At 49.1% G+C, this 17068-nt stretch overlaps 1 protein-coding gene across 1 annotated transcript in view; it reads right to left on the bottom strand.

The window, feature by feature from the left end:
• EFCAB6 (EF-hand calcium binding domain 6) overlaps nucleotides 1–17068 on the bottom strand; it is a 215550-nt gene that overhangs the window by 181149 nt on the left and 17333 nt on the right. Inside the window, 1 exon segment of the mRNA XM_022596843.2 lies at nucleotides 15739–15805. Within this exon segment, the coding sequence (XP_022452551.2) occupies nucleotides 15739–15805 (67 nt within the window).

A 17068-nucleotide genomic window follows, 5' to 3' on the forward strand; every position in this document is an offset into this window, starting at 1 on the left:
GCACCAGAGTTAGGGCCGTGGTGTGAAGACTCGTCCTACCCCTGACGGTGACGGGAAAGAAGAAAAACACAAAGGAGTAAAAGGACCTGCCCCTGCCTCGCCCCGCTTCCCTCTCCCTTGAAAAGGGAGAAGAGGTGGGAGAGGAAACGCAGAGAGAGAAATCGGGATGGTGTGGGCAGCATCCGGCTCCTCTCTGGGCCAGCCCAACGTCTGCCATTTGGCTCCAACTGGGACACGTGTGCGTTAAGAGCCACCGGCTCTGAGCCTCCTGTTCCTTCCACCCCAGCCCCAGCTCTCACCCAGCAAGGCCCTGGGCTCCAGCCACACTGAGCTCCCTCGCTTCCCAAGCCCTCCGGGGTCTCTTCACCAAGCCCAGAGCCCTGGACGATCTGACCCCCACCACCTCCTGACCTCACCCGCCAAGTCCCCTGGCCCTTTTCTGCTCCAGCCACACAGGCCTCCCTGCGCGTTATCACACACACCAGGCGCACTCAGCCATCAAGGCTTCTGCACGTCTGGCTCCCTCCGCTGGACGGCTCCCTGAGGCCCTCATTCAGGTCTCGGTCATGTGCCACCTGCCCCGAGGGGCCTTCCCGATGACCTGCGCAAAAACGCACCCCCGTCCCTTTTCTCCTTCGCGTTCACCCACACCTGCACATTTCATATTTCTGTCTCTGTTTATTGTCTTTCTTCTTCCATTGAAATGTAAATGCCAAGCAAGGGGATTTGGTTTCATTTGCTGCTGTATCCTTAGGCTCACAACAGTCCCTGGACAGAGTGGATGCTCATAAATATTTGCACAGTGAGTTTACAGCCGTGTTGCTGCCCAAACGCCTTCCCGTCCGCTCCGGGGCAGGAGCTGGCGCCGTCTCTCCTGCTCTTCTGACTGCACTTCCATCCCGACACTGGCCCCCTGACCTCCATCTTGACATTTTGGTGAATTCCTGCCTGAAGGTGGTACCCAGCTCCTCTCCTGCAGGAGGGGACCTCCCTACTCCCTGCCTGGCCTCTGCTCTCCAGGAGCTCCATCCCCCTTCACTTCCCCACTGCTTCTCGGGAGGAGGGCTCAGAGAGGGCCAAATCCACGGAGAGAGGAGAAATGCTGTACAGCTCACGGGAGGAAAGGGGCCTCCTCCCAAATCCAGCTTCTCAGAAAGGAAAGCGTGGTCTTGCCCTGTGAGGGCCCAGAGACCAGCTTGAGAAAGGTGCTCTCCCGGCCCGGCTCCAGCGCCTGTGGTGGCCGAGCTCCCTTTCCTGCGGTCCAGGTGATGCAAACTCCCGCCTGCTGCCTGTTTTTATATGCCTGCAAGCTGAGAATGGCTTTTGCATTTTTAAACGGTTGAAAAAAAATCAAAAGAAGGATATTTTGTGACACGTGAAAGTTATCTGAGTTTCAAATTTCAGGATCCAAAAGTAAATTTTATTGGTGCCCAGCCACGCCCCGTTCATTTATGTAAATGAGTTGCCTCGGGCTGTTTCCCCTACAGGGGCAGAGCTGAGTAGTCAGACTGAGCAGTCTGGCCGGCCAAAATACAAATATTTACCATCTTCACAGAAAAAGTTCACAACCCCTGTTCCACTCCCTCCCATGCAACCCCAGATATCTGAGTGGGTGGTAGGTGTCAGGCAGCTTCAGGTGCACAAACACAGAAGCAATGAGGATTTAAAAAGAAAACCAAAACAATAGCTAATTATGACGTTAAGGCTCGAGAGCCAGGAAGTGGCCTGAGACCCTCTGAAGACCTGCCCTCAAGTCTTCTCTTCCCCGCCACCTGCCCCAGACCCATGCTCTGAGCCCTGCGCCAGGCTTAGGAGTGCGCCGCCCTTCCCGGCCCCCTGCTAGACCCCCCAGCTCCCTGCTGCACCCCAGGCCCCCACAGCCCCCAGGCTCCCCCTGCAGCACCACAGACCCTGCGAGAAGGGCAGCATCTGACCCTCTTCCTGTCCTCAGAGCCCCCATATGGGGAGATGACCGAGCCCTGGGGATGATTCAGAACCAAGCAATCTAGGGAAGCGAACCACAGTGAAGATGCATTAAAAGGTTCGCTTCTTCCGTCTGGACAGCAGGGCTAGGAAAAAGCAGGCTACAAAGCCTAAAAGTTCTGAAGTATGGCTACATAAACCAGGACTCGCTCACCTAACATTTCAAGAAAGGAAAAAAAGCCCCGTTTCACACAGGAGTACAAAAGGAGGAAATGATTACTGAAAAGGAAGTGATAGGAGCAAAATTAAATTAAAACTTTCCCCAAAAGATTTAGATGAATTCATGGAGGGCAGACTCACAAGTGTTACTACATGGAGCAGAGAATATCTGTCCTGAACAGTAAAGCCAGGGAGGGAGTAGGGAACAGAAACCTCCTCCAGATACAGAAAACTACAGAAAGTACCCCGGGCCGCCATCGTTCGGGTAACCTTGGAACAGTGACCTGACTCTTCCTAACTTCAGTTTCCTCGTCTGTGAAATGGGAATGAAGAAGGGCACTGTATCAGTGTGTGCAGGTAAAATGAGCTCACGTGGGCTTCCCTGGCGGCGCAGTGGTTAAGAATCCGCCTGCCAGTGCAGGGGACACTGGTTCAGTCCTTGGTCTGGGAAGATCCCACATGCCGCGGAGCAACTAAGCCCGTGCGCCACAACTACTGAGCCTGCGCTCTAGAGCCCGCGAGCCATAACTACTGAGCCGGTGTGCCACAACTACTGAAGCCCGTACGCCTAGAGCCCGTGCTCCGCAACAAGAGAAGCCACCGCAATGAGAAGCCCGCGCACCGCAACGAAGAGTAGCCCCCGCTCGCCACAACTAGAGAAAGCCCGCGCGCAGCAACGAAGACCCAACGCAGCCAAAAGTAAAATATAAATAAATAAATAAATTTATAAGAAAGAAAGAAAGAAAAATGGGTAGATATAGAATTTCATCAAAATTTATTAAAAAAAAAAAAAAAAGAAATGAGCTCATGTGTGCAGGTATCTCCCAGGGAACATACTCAATAGATGGTGGTCTGATAGGAATTGCTGATCAGGACCAAAGGCTGAGGACAGAGATATAAATAGCCAGATAGCCACACACACATGCTGGAGAACAGTAACTGGCAGAACCAGCACTAACCCCCACACCAGCCAGCGCCTCTACCTCTTCCAAAAAGTCTTGAGTGGACAGGAGTCCAGGGCCAAGAACAGGGCCTGGATCAATGAATAAGTGTTAAGTGGACGAATGTATGGATGATGGATGGATGGATGGATGGATGGATGGGTGGATGGGTGGATGGATGGGTGGATGGGTGAGTGGATGGATAGACGGATGATGGATGGACAAATGGACAGAAGGAAGGATGGATGGATGGATAATAGATGGATGGACAGATGGAGGGATAGATGGATGTATGCATGCAGTGATAGATGGATGAACGGATGAACAGATGGATGGATGGGTGATTGATTGCAGCATTCATGGGGAAGAAGCTTTGGTGAGCCAATGAAATGCTTATACAGACAGGACTGGTGCCTGCAGAACAGCAGATAGGCATGTCATTTCTGTGGACACAGTGATCTGCTCTACACCTTCCTGGGGGAAGAAACTGAGAATTGAACAGAAGTAGCAGAGCAGGAGGGGAAGATTAGAGTGGTCTACATGCCTATTGTTGGCATGGACAGTACACGTGAATTTTCCATGAGTTAAGTGGAGAACAAGAAAGGTAGAAGGCTAACAACGAAGTATCAGAAAGAGAAATTAAGGAAACAACCCCACTTACCATCACATCAAAAAGAATAAAATACCTAGGAATAAACCTATCTCAGGAGGCAAAAGACCTGTACTCCAAAAACTATAAGACACTGATGAAAGAAATTGAAGATGACACAAACAGATGGAAAGATATACCATGTTCTTGGACTGGAAGAAGCAATATTGTTAAAATGACCATACTACCCAAGACAATCTACAGATTCAATGCAATCCCTATCAAAATACCAATGGCATTTTTCATAGAACTAGAACAAATAATTTTAAAATTTGTATGGAAACACAAATGACCCTCAAACAGTCTTGAGAAAGAAGAACAGAACTGGAGGAATCATACTCCCTGACTTCAGACTATACTACACAGCTACAGTAATCAAAACAGTATGGTACTGACACAAAAACACACTGATAGATCAATGGAACAGGAGAGAGAGCCCTGAAATAAACCCACACACTTATGGTCAATCTATGACAAAAGAGGCAAGAATATACAGTGGAGAAAAGACTGTCTCTTCAATAAGTGGTGCTGGGAAAACTGGACAGTTACATTTAAAGAATGAAATTAGAACATTCTCTAACACCATATACAAAAATAAACTCAAAATAGATTAAAGACCTAAATGTAAGACTGGATGCTATAAAACTCCTTGAGGAAATCATAGGCAGAAATCACTGACATAAATTGCACCAATATATTTTGGATCCATCTCCTAAAGCAAAGGAAATAAAAGCAAAAATAAACAATTGGGACCTAATTAAACTTAAAAGCTTTTGCACAGCAAAGGAAACCATCAACAAAACAAAAAGACAACCTACTGAATGGGAGAAAATATTTGCAAATGATATGACTGATAAGAGATTAATATCCAACATACATAAACAGCTCATACAGCTCAACATCAAAAAAACAAACAACCCGATTAAAAAATGGGCAGAAGAATTGAGTAGGCATTTTTCCAAAGAGGAAATGCAGATGGCCAACAGACACATAAAAAGATGCTCAACATCGCTAATCAGCAGGGAAATGCAAATCAAACCCACAATGAGAAATCACCTCACACCTGTCAGAACGGCTATCATCAAAAAGAACACAAATAAAAAATGTTGGTGAGGATGTGGAGAAAAGTGAACTCTCCCGTTGTTGGTGGGAATGTAAATTGGTGCACTGTGGAAAACAGTATGGAGGTTTCTCAAAAAAAAAAAAAGAAAGAAAGAAAGAAATAGAACTACCATGTGAGGCAGTAATTCCATTCCTTGGTGTATAACCCAAGAAACCAAAAACACTAATTTGAAAAGATACACGCACCCCAGCGTTCATAGCAGCATTATTTATAATTGCCAAGATATGGAAGGAACCTAAGTATCCATCAACAGATGAGTGGCTAAAGAAGGTGTGGTATATACAAAATATACAATGGAATACTACTCAGCCATTAAAAAGAACGAAATTTTGCCATCTGCAGCAACATGGATGGATTTGGAGGGCATTATGCTAAGTGAAATAAGTCAAATAGAGAAAGACAAATACTGTACGATATCGCTTACATGTGGAATCTAAAAAATAAAACAAACTAGTGAATATAGCAAAAAAGAAGCAGACTCACAAATATAGAGAACAAACTAGTGGTTACCAGTGGGGAGAGGGGAGGGGCAACACAGGGGTAGGGAAGTGGGAGGTACAAACTATTGGGTGTAAGAGAGGCTCAAGGACATATTGTACAACACAGGAAAATAGCCAATATTTTGTAATAACTGTAAATGGAAAGTAACCTTTAAAACTTGTATTAAAAGTTTTTTTCAAAAGAAAAAGAAAGGCAGAAGGCTTGAGTTGTCCTGCTCCCAGGGCTGCTTCTCAAGTGAGGGGACAACACACAGCATGAGAAGGCGAGGTGGACCACCGGCAGGAGGGCTGAGGAGGTGCAGGGGGATTAGGCCAGAGCTGCTCGTCACCAGAAAACCACCGAGTTCAGAGGCCCCCAAAGCACTGTCCTAGTAACTCCCCATGTGCCCCATGAGAGCAGCCTTTACCTGCTCCCCACAGAGCACACCAGTGAAGGGGGAAGGAGGCCAGCTCCCCTTCCTCAGCCCTCATCACGGATCCCACAAACCGGGGAGGAAGGAAGCAGAAGGAGGGAAAGAGTCGCCAACGAGCCAGCAGCGCCCCCTGGCCCTCCCCCCCCCCCCCCGGGGCCCATGGAGCTGCAAGGAGGGAGGAGCGGCCAGCTGAGCTGCATCTGAGCTCCGAGTTTAAAACTGGACTAGTCTACGCTGGGCTTGTTCTACCTGAACGTGACCAGAGAGCCGTGGGATCTGCTAAGACAGCCTTCGGGGACAAGGAAGGCAGATGCGCCCACGCCCGCGTAAGAAGCAAAGAATCAAACTGCTTCATGTTTGTGCCCCACTGAGTTCAGATGGTTCAGTAAACTGCTCACAGTGGATGTGATTCTCACTCGATAGTTCTTTGTTTAAAATTCTTTTTATAGCACTGGGAGCTCCAGGAAGGAAAGCTGTGAACCCAAATAAATATGACCACCCAGACTTGAAAGGAGGTGAGAAAAGGCCTAAGGTTTCCTCCCTGGAGCCCAGAATTCCCCCTCTCCAGGCCTGGCTCTGGTGGGGCCCCTCCCGGGGGAAGGCAAACCTTCCTCGGGCCAGAGGGCAACCTGCACCATGCTATCCAAATTAGCTCCTGATTCGCTGTTTTCTGTTCCCTCCTCACCTGGAGCCACCTTCCTCACCTGGTTTCTAGCAGCGCGGGGTCGGGGACGGCAGCCCACCCGCCTGCCTGCGGACTGAGACGCAGGGGAGGGGGCCTCTGGCCGCCCCTCTGTCTTGGCTCCGCAGCAAAACGCAGGGTTCGGCAGCCACTGCTGTCAGTCTGGCACCTTTCTGTCACCACGACTAAACTCATTTTAAATTTAAGGAGTACATTTTAAAAACTGAAGCCAAGAAAAAGGATATCTCTTACAATAAACACATCAATGCTCATTTTCCTTATTATTCTACTTTTGGTTATTTCGTATAAAATCTTTAATTAAAGTTTTTCTTTGAAATTGTCATTATCAACCCAGAAGAAAGGAAGGGGGAGAAAAAGAACAACACAGCTGTGCAGATACGAAGCGCTATTCAGGACTAAATGAACTGGAACGGAGTAAGTACCCGACTGTTGCGTTCTTGGTTTTGGCTCTGCAGTCTCAACAGCAGTCTAACTTGTCACTTTACATCGATTCCATCTGTTTACACTCTGCAGAGTATTGGCTTCCTACTGTGAACATTTCCTATTTACCAGCTGGTAGAGATGGTCCAAACCAGATAGGAAAAAATGAGACTACATTCAGAACCTCATAAACACAAACTTTCAATCTGGGGACGCCGTGTGGAAGGAGCGGAGCTGGCGCTGCTCCCCTTTCACAAAGGGGCTGACTTCCGCTCCCGGCTCCGGTGCTGACCCCCAGGCCGAGGAGTAGGCCTTGAAGCATTGAACAGATGCAAACCCTGCCTTTACCACAGATTGAATAAGCTCACATAAAAAGACATCTAACGGAGGCCCACGAAAACAGAGGAACAGGGAGCAGACTAAAAAAGAGCTACAGCAACCTAAAAGTCAGAGTTGCTATGACAGCAAAAATCCAAAAATCTGATTTGGGGTTTCCTTGCAGCCACAGTGAAAAGGGAAACTTCCTGTTCTATACACCACAGGCCACAGGTACCTGCCCCTACATTTGATTTTCATTTTTAAAATGCCCACCTGCCACAAGTAGCTTAAAGTCGTCTAATAAGAAATTCTAGCTACTCACTGAACTTCAGACACAGCTATGAAAATAGGCCCCAAGTCCAAATACCTAGGGCTTTAAAAAGGCTGCCAAATCAAGGAGAAATATTTCCCATCTCTCTTTCTTTCTAACCGAGCCCACACTCATAGGATGGAAGCTCCTCCGCAGGCACCACAGGCCAAGAATACTGAGGCCCCTGTCACCCCGACCCCTGACCACTCATAGAACAGAGCTGCACACCAGGAGGGGCACGCCGATCCCCTCCCAGGAACTCCATGGCATCCTTCACACAGCAGAGGTGCTCAGCAAATGCAGGCTGATGGTGATGGTGAGGGGCTGACTACTTCCAGGGCCTGGGGACAGGTACCCCTGATTCCAGCTGCTCTTCCATCAGGTGCATCCATTACTCTGCTGACACCATCTCCTAAATTCCTCCTGTCTCATGTCATCATCCCCTATCAGAAGCCTTCGATGAACTGCCACCATCAGCACCACCCTTTGCCCCACACTTTAGGGTTAATGCCTCCACCTTCTTCTCCAGCCTGCATTTCAAAATGGCTCTGTCCTGGGGCTTCCCTGGTGGCACAGTGGTTGAGAGTCCGCCTGCCGAGCAGGGGACACGGGTTCGTGCCCCCGTCTGGGAAGATCCCACATGCCGCGGAGCAGCTGGGCCTGTGAGCCATGGCCGCTGAGCCTGCACGTCCGGAGCCTGTGCTCCGCAACGGGAGAGGCCACAACAGTGAGAGGCCCGCGTACCGCAAAACAAAACAAAACAAAATGGTTGTGTCCTCTGTTCCATCTTGCCTTGAGAAACAGAACTCCTCACAGAAGCGTCACAGATTTGGTGTCCCCACCCCGGCCACATCTCCACTGCCTTCAGCTCCGCGTCCTGTCCTTCCACCAGGCTGCAATCCTGAAAGCTGTCCCAAGTCCCACCCTCTGCCCTGTCCTCAGCACGCACTGACAGCCCAGCCACGGTCCAACTCAAGCTCCAGTCTCACCTTTCTCGTCCAGCTTTTCCTGGCTACTCCAATTACTGTGAACTTTTCCTGCAGAGCCTTATTTACTCATCCTGTAAATACTTATTGAGCTCACATTAGGTGCCCAACATGTTCTGTATGAAGACATAGGATCTGTTTAAGGCACTAAAGTTCCAACAGTGAGCAGGACAGAGGAGGTGCCCACTCCCAGGGAACGTATTTCCTAGTAATGAACAAGTAAACAAACAAAACCTCAGGATGTTCTAAGTGCTGAGGAATTTTAGATAGTGTAGTCCAAAGAATTTCCAGGGGGGAGACCTCACATGCTGAGTGCCAAAAGCCAGGATTTTGTCTGACGTTTATTCAGCAGGTGACCAGAAGCCACAGGGCATCTTAACCAACGGGGTCTGATGAGATCTGACTCATGTTTTGAACAGATAGCTCTGATGTCATGTGAAACGGAGACTGTAAGACGCAAGAACAGGAACAGGAAGGGCAGTCCAGGGGTTACTGAAGTGCACAGGGTGGAGCCCCAGCGGCAGTGGGGATGCAGAGAGGTGGATGGGCTCAGGATACGGTACAGGATGCAGCCGACAGGACTTGCCGGTGGACTGGACCGGGGAGAGGGGCCGGTAAGGGAAAAATGGGAATCAAGGCTAATCCTGTTTCTGCTTGAATGATGGAGGGAGGTCCGGAGAGAAAGGCTTCTCGGGGTGTGGCAAGGAGGGCCAGCAGCAGCCCTGGTTTGGTCTGTGGACAGTGGTGAGTCTGGGGTCGAAGATGGAGATAGAAACATGGGCGCCATCAGCACACAGGCCTCTTCGTAGCTTTAAATCGTAAATGACCACGTACTACCATTTAATCTTCCACACAATAGCTCATTTGTCATATCTCCTCCAAATGTGAACTCCTAATTTTTTGAGTAGCTTCTACGGGCCCTGCACTATGGTAAGTTCATTTTATATTTATTCTCATAAATAATCTCAACAATATTGGAAATATCTTGCAATATTGCTTCCCCATTTCACAGCTGAGAAAAAAGTTTCCAGAGAGACTGGTTTGCTCAGGGTCACTCAGACAGTGAGTGTCTCAGTTCGGATGCATACTCAGCCTGCGGAGTCCAAGGGCTTCAGCCTCCCCCACTCCACCATCCCGTCACCCCTACTCCACCATCCCGTCCCCCCCACTCCACCATCCCGTCCCCCCCACTCCACCATCCCGTCCCCCCACTCCACCATCCCGCCCCCCACTCCACCATCCCGCCCCCCACACCACCATCCCGCCCCCCACTCCACCATCCCGCCCCCCACGCCACCATCCCGTCCCCCCCACTCCACCATCCCGCCCCCCACGCCACCAGCCTGTCCCCATGACACCGCAATGTTTTAAACACTCAACCCTGCAATCTCACGTGTACTATTGACTTGCCACACGCAAGAAGACTTTCTTTTTTAAGAGAAACTTAGTCTGAAATGATATAAATTCTGACATAACAAAATCTTTGCTTTAGTTTCCTGATGAAGCCTTCAGTAAATTACTAATAGAGCAACCCAAAATAGGTCCTGGGGTAGAAGCATTTTCAATATTATTTCTTTGTAAAATGGCAGCCGATTATTTTGTTTTGTGAAATTCTCGGGATCCAGTGTGAGCACGACTCTTCATTGAGCTGCACAGAGACACAGGAACGAGAGCTGTGACATTGTTAATCACTATACTCAGGTATGACTGACAGTCTTTTCTGCAGAGGAAGAAGCGCCTCAGATACAATCTGTCCCAACAGCTCTGCGATATGCTAATATTTTCTGCAGACGGAAGAGAAGTTGTGTTCACATGCCTGCTATAATAGGTAATTAATACCAAGTGCACCAGAGGAGAGATGATAAAAGTGGGATTAGGAGAATATTACGAATTAACCAAAAGCTTGTATGTTTTAGTAGATGGCCTCATTTTGAGTTAGCCACGGTCTTTTTATTAGGCAAACAGACTGTATTCGGATACGTTCGTTTGTGCTCGTGTGATGCTCTAATGTTAAGGTATGTCTATGAAATGGTTGTGATCCTAACAACTGTTTCTTATCCCTCAAGCGATAATTTTTTTAATTTATTTTTTAAGAAAATTCACCTATTTAAGAAAATGGATATACCCATCACTTGTGTCTTCACTTTTGTGAAGCTATTACCGACCAAGCAAGCAGTTTAGTACCTCTTATTATTTGCTAATTGCTTCTGAAATGACTAAGGCTGCATCTCCACAACCCCAGGGCCCCAGGGTAATCCCATAACGACTTGTGTCACTTGGTGTCCAACAGACACACTAGTCACGGCTGACTGGGCAGACCAGGTATTCTGACAGCACAGCTCCCAGGCTAAAAAGAGCAGCCCTGATTGGGGCAGTGATGTGGTACGAGAGCAAACAGCCTGGGGCTTTGGGTGGGTTTGTTTATTTTCCTTTTTTTAATGTCTTTAACTGAACTGCACATTCTTGAATTCTAGTCTTCAATTTAAAACTTTTTTTTTTTGCATGTTGGGGGAGGAGACTAGTCATGACACTTCCAAACACACACTGTGTTCTGATATGTCAGAAGAGCTTCCTGTGTCTCGGCAATTCTCGGGACACGGCTTACAATGAGCATCCCCTCACCTCAAGAGGCAAGATGAGATTCTCTTCCTTTGTTAGCCTCTTCTTTTACTTCCACCTCACCCTCATGTGGGGAGTTGACAAAAGATAAAACATAGTAAAAAGACCCAAACTTTGTTAACCTGGAAACACATGGAAGCTTTGCTTTAGGTCCTTTTTTCCTGGCAGACTCCTCACCTGAAGCATGTGGAGAACCTAAGTCTTGGGCCTTGGAAGGTGCTGTGGCTCCAGGACGCGGCTGGGGCCCTGCAGGACGGGCAGAAGCATAAGCGTCTGAGGAGTTGGGAAGAAGCATGGGAGGGCAGGATGCCAGAGACGGAAAAGGAGGGAAAATTCCCAAATCTGAAGTAGATGCTACACGGACAAAGAGATGACCCTGTGGCTAGAAGACAACCTCCACTCTTTCATACGGCTTCCGTGAGCAGAGATGCTTCTCTGCGATGCGCTGGGTCCACCTCCAGGCATAACAAAGAGTCACATTTGCTGCAGGCAGCCGCCTTTCCTAAAGGGTCCTCCCAGAGGCAGGGTGGCCGGAGGTTAAGAGCCAGGACCCTGGAGCCAGCAGCCGAGGCGGGGACTGCAGCTCCTCTGCCCCCCAGCTGTGCACACTTGGCCCAACTGCTCAGCCTCTGTTCTAGTTTCCCTCCATATCAAGGTGGGATAACAAGGGCACCTGCCTAAACTGAATACATACACACAGTAAAGCACTTAGAACAGCTCCTAGTAAGTGCTCAATCCGTGCTAACTCTCGTTATTATCAGAGTTGGCAAAATCCAAACAATTACATCAGTGTCCGAAGGATTAAGGACCAGCCAGCCGGGGGTTCTTTCGCTGCAAGGCTGAAGCAGACACTGTTGGTCGCTTTCTCCAAATCCATTGACCTCTAACCCCTTCTCTTTCTAACGAAACCCTCCATTTTCCATTTGGTTCAGATATCCACCCCCTGGGTTGCCCCGTGCCTAAGGGGAGGGAGCCTAGCCACCACCCCAGGGAGTGACCAGGCTTGGTCCAGGCTGCTTGCAGCGGCCAATGCCACCGCCAGTGACTGGTTTGGGCGGGGACAAAATCCTGGCCTGTGAGTCACAGGAAGAAGTTTCCCCGTGTTTATAGAGTCATAGCGGAAGAAACAGCATGCTGGAAAAAATCCGACATCGCGGCATCTGCGTGTCGAGCCTGGAATGCTGGCCACCTCCCGGTGACCGGAGGAGATGCGAGTGAGCAGACCCTGACCTGCCCTCCCTCCGGACTTCTCCGACGAGATGAGACGTTCCTTATCATCTCAGCTCAGTTGGGGGCCTCTGCTTGTCACAGGGTAGGACGACCAGATACCTCGGTGGCTGACGACGGGGCCCCGCCTGGTGGCGGTAAAGCTACCACAGGAAGGGTTTCAGGAGCGCCTGACAGGGAGGACCAGCCTCGCTGATGGGTAGAGGAAGGGACGAGTATTTACTGGGCATCTGCTGTATGCAAGGGCGTCACTTACATTATGCTCATTCACTCCCGTGATCACTCTGACGGGGAAGTGCTGTTGTCTTGCCTCCAGAGACGGGGAAAGTCAAAGCAGCGGGAGACCTGCCCACGGCCCGTGGGCCGCTGCAGAGGTGAGACTTCAGGCCAGGTGCGCCTCCTTCCCACTGACTCCCTCCACCTCCCAGGAGATTAAGAGAGCAAGGAACCTGAAGACCAGAGAACTCAAGGGCAGCCAAGGAGATGCCCCGTAGAAGGCACAAAAGAGGAGCCAGAGGGAAGCACAGTCCTCTTTGTGAACAAGGAAAAGCCGGGGCCGAGAGGACGAGGGCAAGGGAGCTGCGCACCAGCCTCAGAGTGCCCACTGGGTGGAGCCCGAGTGCAGGTTAAAGCAGGAACCAGGAGCAGCGGGAGCCTGAGACGACACCCTGAGGACCACCTGGGGCCCCACGGCCGCAGACAGCAGGCTCTTCACGTGAAGCCACGGGTCACAGTCACCAAAGGACAGAGAGATGGGCCCCGGAGACCACCCAGTCTGCCTTCCCCTCGACTGACGGGGACGAGACTCAGGAAGCCCAAGGTTTCGACTGAACAAGGAGCGTGAATGTGAACACATGCTGGAAGGTCTAAGTGCACGTGAATTAGGGCGAGGCTGAGGAACCAGCCACCAGACCAAGCTCACTGCAGAAGAAAACAATTAGGATACCCAAGCCCCGGGGTTCGGGCAGTTTGGGGTGCCAACTGCTAACTACTTGTTGGTTTAGGGAGGCTAGACCACACACACATTCAGCAAAGTCTGGCTCCCAAAATTCAGAGAGACATTTGCATGCATTCTTGGCTCCAATAAGCCATGTGGACTTATATTTAAAACAAAAGAATTAGCATCTTTCATTCCCAAACTGTGTAGATCGCCCAGCAATGACAATGTATGTCTGAAGACAGCCTTCTTTTACTAATCGCTAGGTGTTCCTCTCTGTCTCCAATGTTTGAGTGTGGCCCGTTTGCAGGACCAGAGTTGTAGCTGGAAACATGCTACTGCACACAGCCAGCAGCTGAGGAGTGGATTTGGTCTGTTCTGTTTACTTTGGGGTCGGTGGGAAGGGACGACATTCATTTAAGGTCCTACCTATACTTCAAAGGAAGTTGTAGTAATAACCATAATAATGATAGCTGGCATCACCTAAGTGTTCCAGGTGCTTTATGCTGGATACCTTTAAGCCACGCAACAGCTCTGTGAGGTGGGTGTTCTTATCCCCACCGACAGATGAAGAAGCCCAATGACAAGGACTTTGCCCAAGGCCACCCGGCTGGTAAATGGCAGAGCCCGTCCACGCCACCTGCCTGCCCAGCGCCAGGGCGGCAGGTAGAGTTGGGGCGGCAGCTTGTGCTGGCCAGACTGCACAGCAGAGAAAGCCTCGGAGCTGCCCTGTGGTCGGGCGTTACCTCTATCACCCGTTCCTCAGCCTCTCGCTGTCACCTTTCTGTTTAAACCGCGCTGCTTTAAACTCACTCTTGGTGAGGGGGCTTCTATGCGAAGGAGGCCAGGATGAAAAAGGACTGAGATGAAAGGGCGGCCAGTGGTGGAGTTCCCCTTCAGCTTTCCTCTTCGAAGCCTCACTTTCAGTAACTTACAAGCTAGGCCTATGTCCCTCCCCTCCCCTAACTGTAACGTTGCATTACTGACCCACCTATGTTGAAAGCATGATCGTCATAAACAGCTGACTTTCCTAGGATAATTTCATGATTAGCCAAGTTTGTGAAGAGACAAATTAAAGACATATACCATAAATAATATCTATTACATATCAATCACAAATATTGCATATTTCTTACAGAATAACAAATGAACCACAACAGAAGCAGCAAATCATTGCACCAGGGTTCCTACTAATATAAACTATAGTGAAAGGAGATTTTTAGGAGCATTTTCTGGTGTTAACGGCATAAGCCAGGGAAATGCAGACAAGCATTTTGTGGGTTTCTGGCTATTTTTGACTTTGAAATGTTTGACAATCTCAGAAGAGTTCAAAAAGGAAAGAAAATTTGTCACATTTCAAACCAACATATTGAATCAAGTAAATTAAACTATGATTCTCAAACTGCTCGTGTAACTGACAGGCCCAAATGCATTTTAAAAAGGGGTCCGATTCCAGCCCCCGAAGGCCGTGAGCATCTCCTCCCTCCCTAGTTGTGCGCCCTGATAGCTACCCACAACCGGCCAACAGGAACAGAGCTATATGCTCCTTTTTAAACACACGTAGTAGCTTTGGTGGCTAAATTACTCAATTCTTAAATATGTATCGCTCTGAGTTTCACCAGTTATTTTTACCACGCCGCTCTTGATTGGCATTTACTGCCGAAAAGCAGTAGTTTTCTCTTTCTAAAGAAAACCCTGCCTCAGTCGTAGACAAAAACCAAAAGGGCAGCCCTACTAATAATGATCTAAAGTTAATACAAAAGTAATTAATATTCCAGGACTTCTGCTGGTGTCGTTCATCAAAAAGGATGCCATCCGGGCAGGCGAAGTCATGTGAATACAGGCTTTTGTATGAGCTCTACTGGGTGAGGCACGAGAATGCGGGCGACAAGACACAGCTCATTCTGCTTCAGCTCCCTCTGCTAGCAAGTACTTTTCTTTTTTTTTTTTTTTTTTTTGGCATTTTGGGGTTTTTTTTTTTATTAAGAATTTATTTTTAAGAGCAGTATAAGGTTCACATCAAGATTGGGGGAAATGTACAGCAATTTCCCATATACCTCCTGTCCCCACACATGCATGGTATCCCCCATTATCCGTATCCCCAACCAGAGTGAGACATTTGGTTCAATTGATGAACCTTCATTGATGCATCGTAATCTCCCATAGTCCCTAGTTTACATTAAGGATCACTCTTGGTGTACGTTCTATGAGTTTTGTCAAATGTATAATGACACGTAGCCATCATTATGGTTTCAAACACAGTATTTTCACTTCCTTAAAAATCTTCTGCTTTCCACCTAAATCATCTTCTCTCTCCACCCTCTGCCCTTCAACCTCTAGCAACTACTAAACTTTTAAATTTTACATAGCTTTGCCTTTTCCAGAAAAATAGCAATTACTTTTGACGAAGGGTGGGGACTGGGGGAAGAACTCTGAAAGCTCTCGATTACCTTTTCTCCTACTTGGACTTCGAGTTCTTTTAATGTCCGACAGCAATTCATTTCACTCTCACCTCCCCTTAAAGATAACAATTAAAAATCTTTTGTTAAAATGTTTTAACTACATTAATGTTTACATAGGACACACAGAGATCAAAATTATAAGAATTTCTAAATTACGTATTTTTAAATGCAAGGTCTTTCTTACGCCATCCGCCAGAAGCGTGAACTTGGGCCAGTTACTTAGCTTCTCCGTGTCTCGGGTCCCTCATCTATAAAATGACACACGACATCGACTCCTCCTGGGGTGGGGTGGGAATGGAGCGATTACGGCCTTCATGCAGAGAGCCCTCACGAAGGCCAGGCCCCGTCTCACATGACCCTCACTCCATGGGTTAGCGGCCACCACCATCCCGCTTTCCAGAGGAGGCTGGGGGAGCCGAGGTCACCGTGGGGAAGCCGAGGCACCGGCTTCAGACCCAGGTGGCCTGGCTTCACGGGCCACGCCTAACCCTCGGCTGCGGCACTGTGTTCTGACCCCTGCGGGCTCCCGCTCGCCCCGCGGTGCGCACTGAGCCCCTCTGCAAAGGGCTTAGGACGGATATGCGTCTATACCAGCCCCCTGTCTCCATCCGCTTTTATTAACTATTTTTGATTTTGCATGACCTGTGTATCTATAAACCGCTTCAGAGCCTCTCTTTGGAACTAACCATAGGGCTAGCATGAGGATAAAGAACAATAGAGGCCACTTCAGAGTATTTATCCAGTGCCTCCTACACTCAGGCCTGGGCGTGGAGTCAAGCAGGACACCGTTCCCAGGCTTGAAAGAGCTTAATGCTAGTGACAGTGACAGACTGGAAATAAGCAATCAAATAAGTAATGTAAGCTGAAGTAGTAACAAGTGCTCTGAAGCCAGTAAAGACAGGTGGGGATGGACTGGACACTGGGGTAAGATGGGCCGACTCTCCTGGATGGGGTGGACGATGGGGCATTTGAATAGAGACCCACAAGCTAATAAGCCAGGAGCCACCCTCTCGAAGGAAAAGCTCTCCAGGCAAAGCAAAGGGAACATGCAACAGCTTGAAGCCCAGAGGTGGCAGGAGCCTGGCACATCCCAGGGCTGCTACTGCGGAGGCCAGGGGGACCAGAGCCCACCAAGCAGGGCCAAGGAACATGGGGTAAGTCCAGAGATGGAGGCTGACACCAGCGCCATGGTGCGGGGGCCATGATGAGGAGACTGGACTGCACACTGGGGAAGGGGAAGCCACTGGAGCGCTTTAAACAGAAATTAACTTCATTTTACACACGAGGAAACAGGCTCAGAGGGGTTAAGTGCCGAGCC

Source organism: Delphinapterus leucas, chromosome 11 (assembly GCF_059928025.1).
Source record: "Delphinapterus leucas isolate spDelLeu-1000000601 "Yukka" chromosome 11, BTC_Dleu_Yukka2, whole genome shotgun sequence".
Classification (NCBI taxonomy): domain Eukaryota; kingdom Metazoa; phylum Chordata; class Mammalia; order Artiodactyla; family Monodontidae; genus Delphinapterus; species Delphinapterus leucas.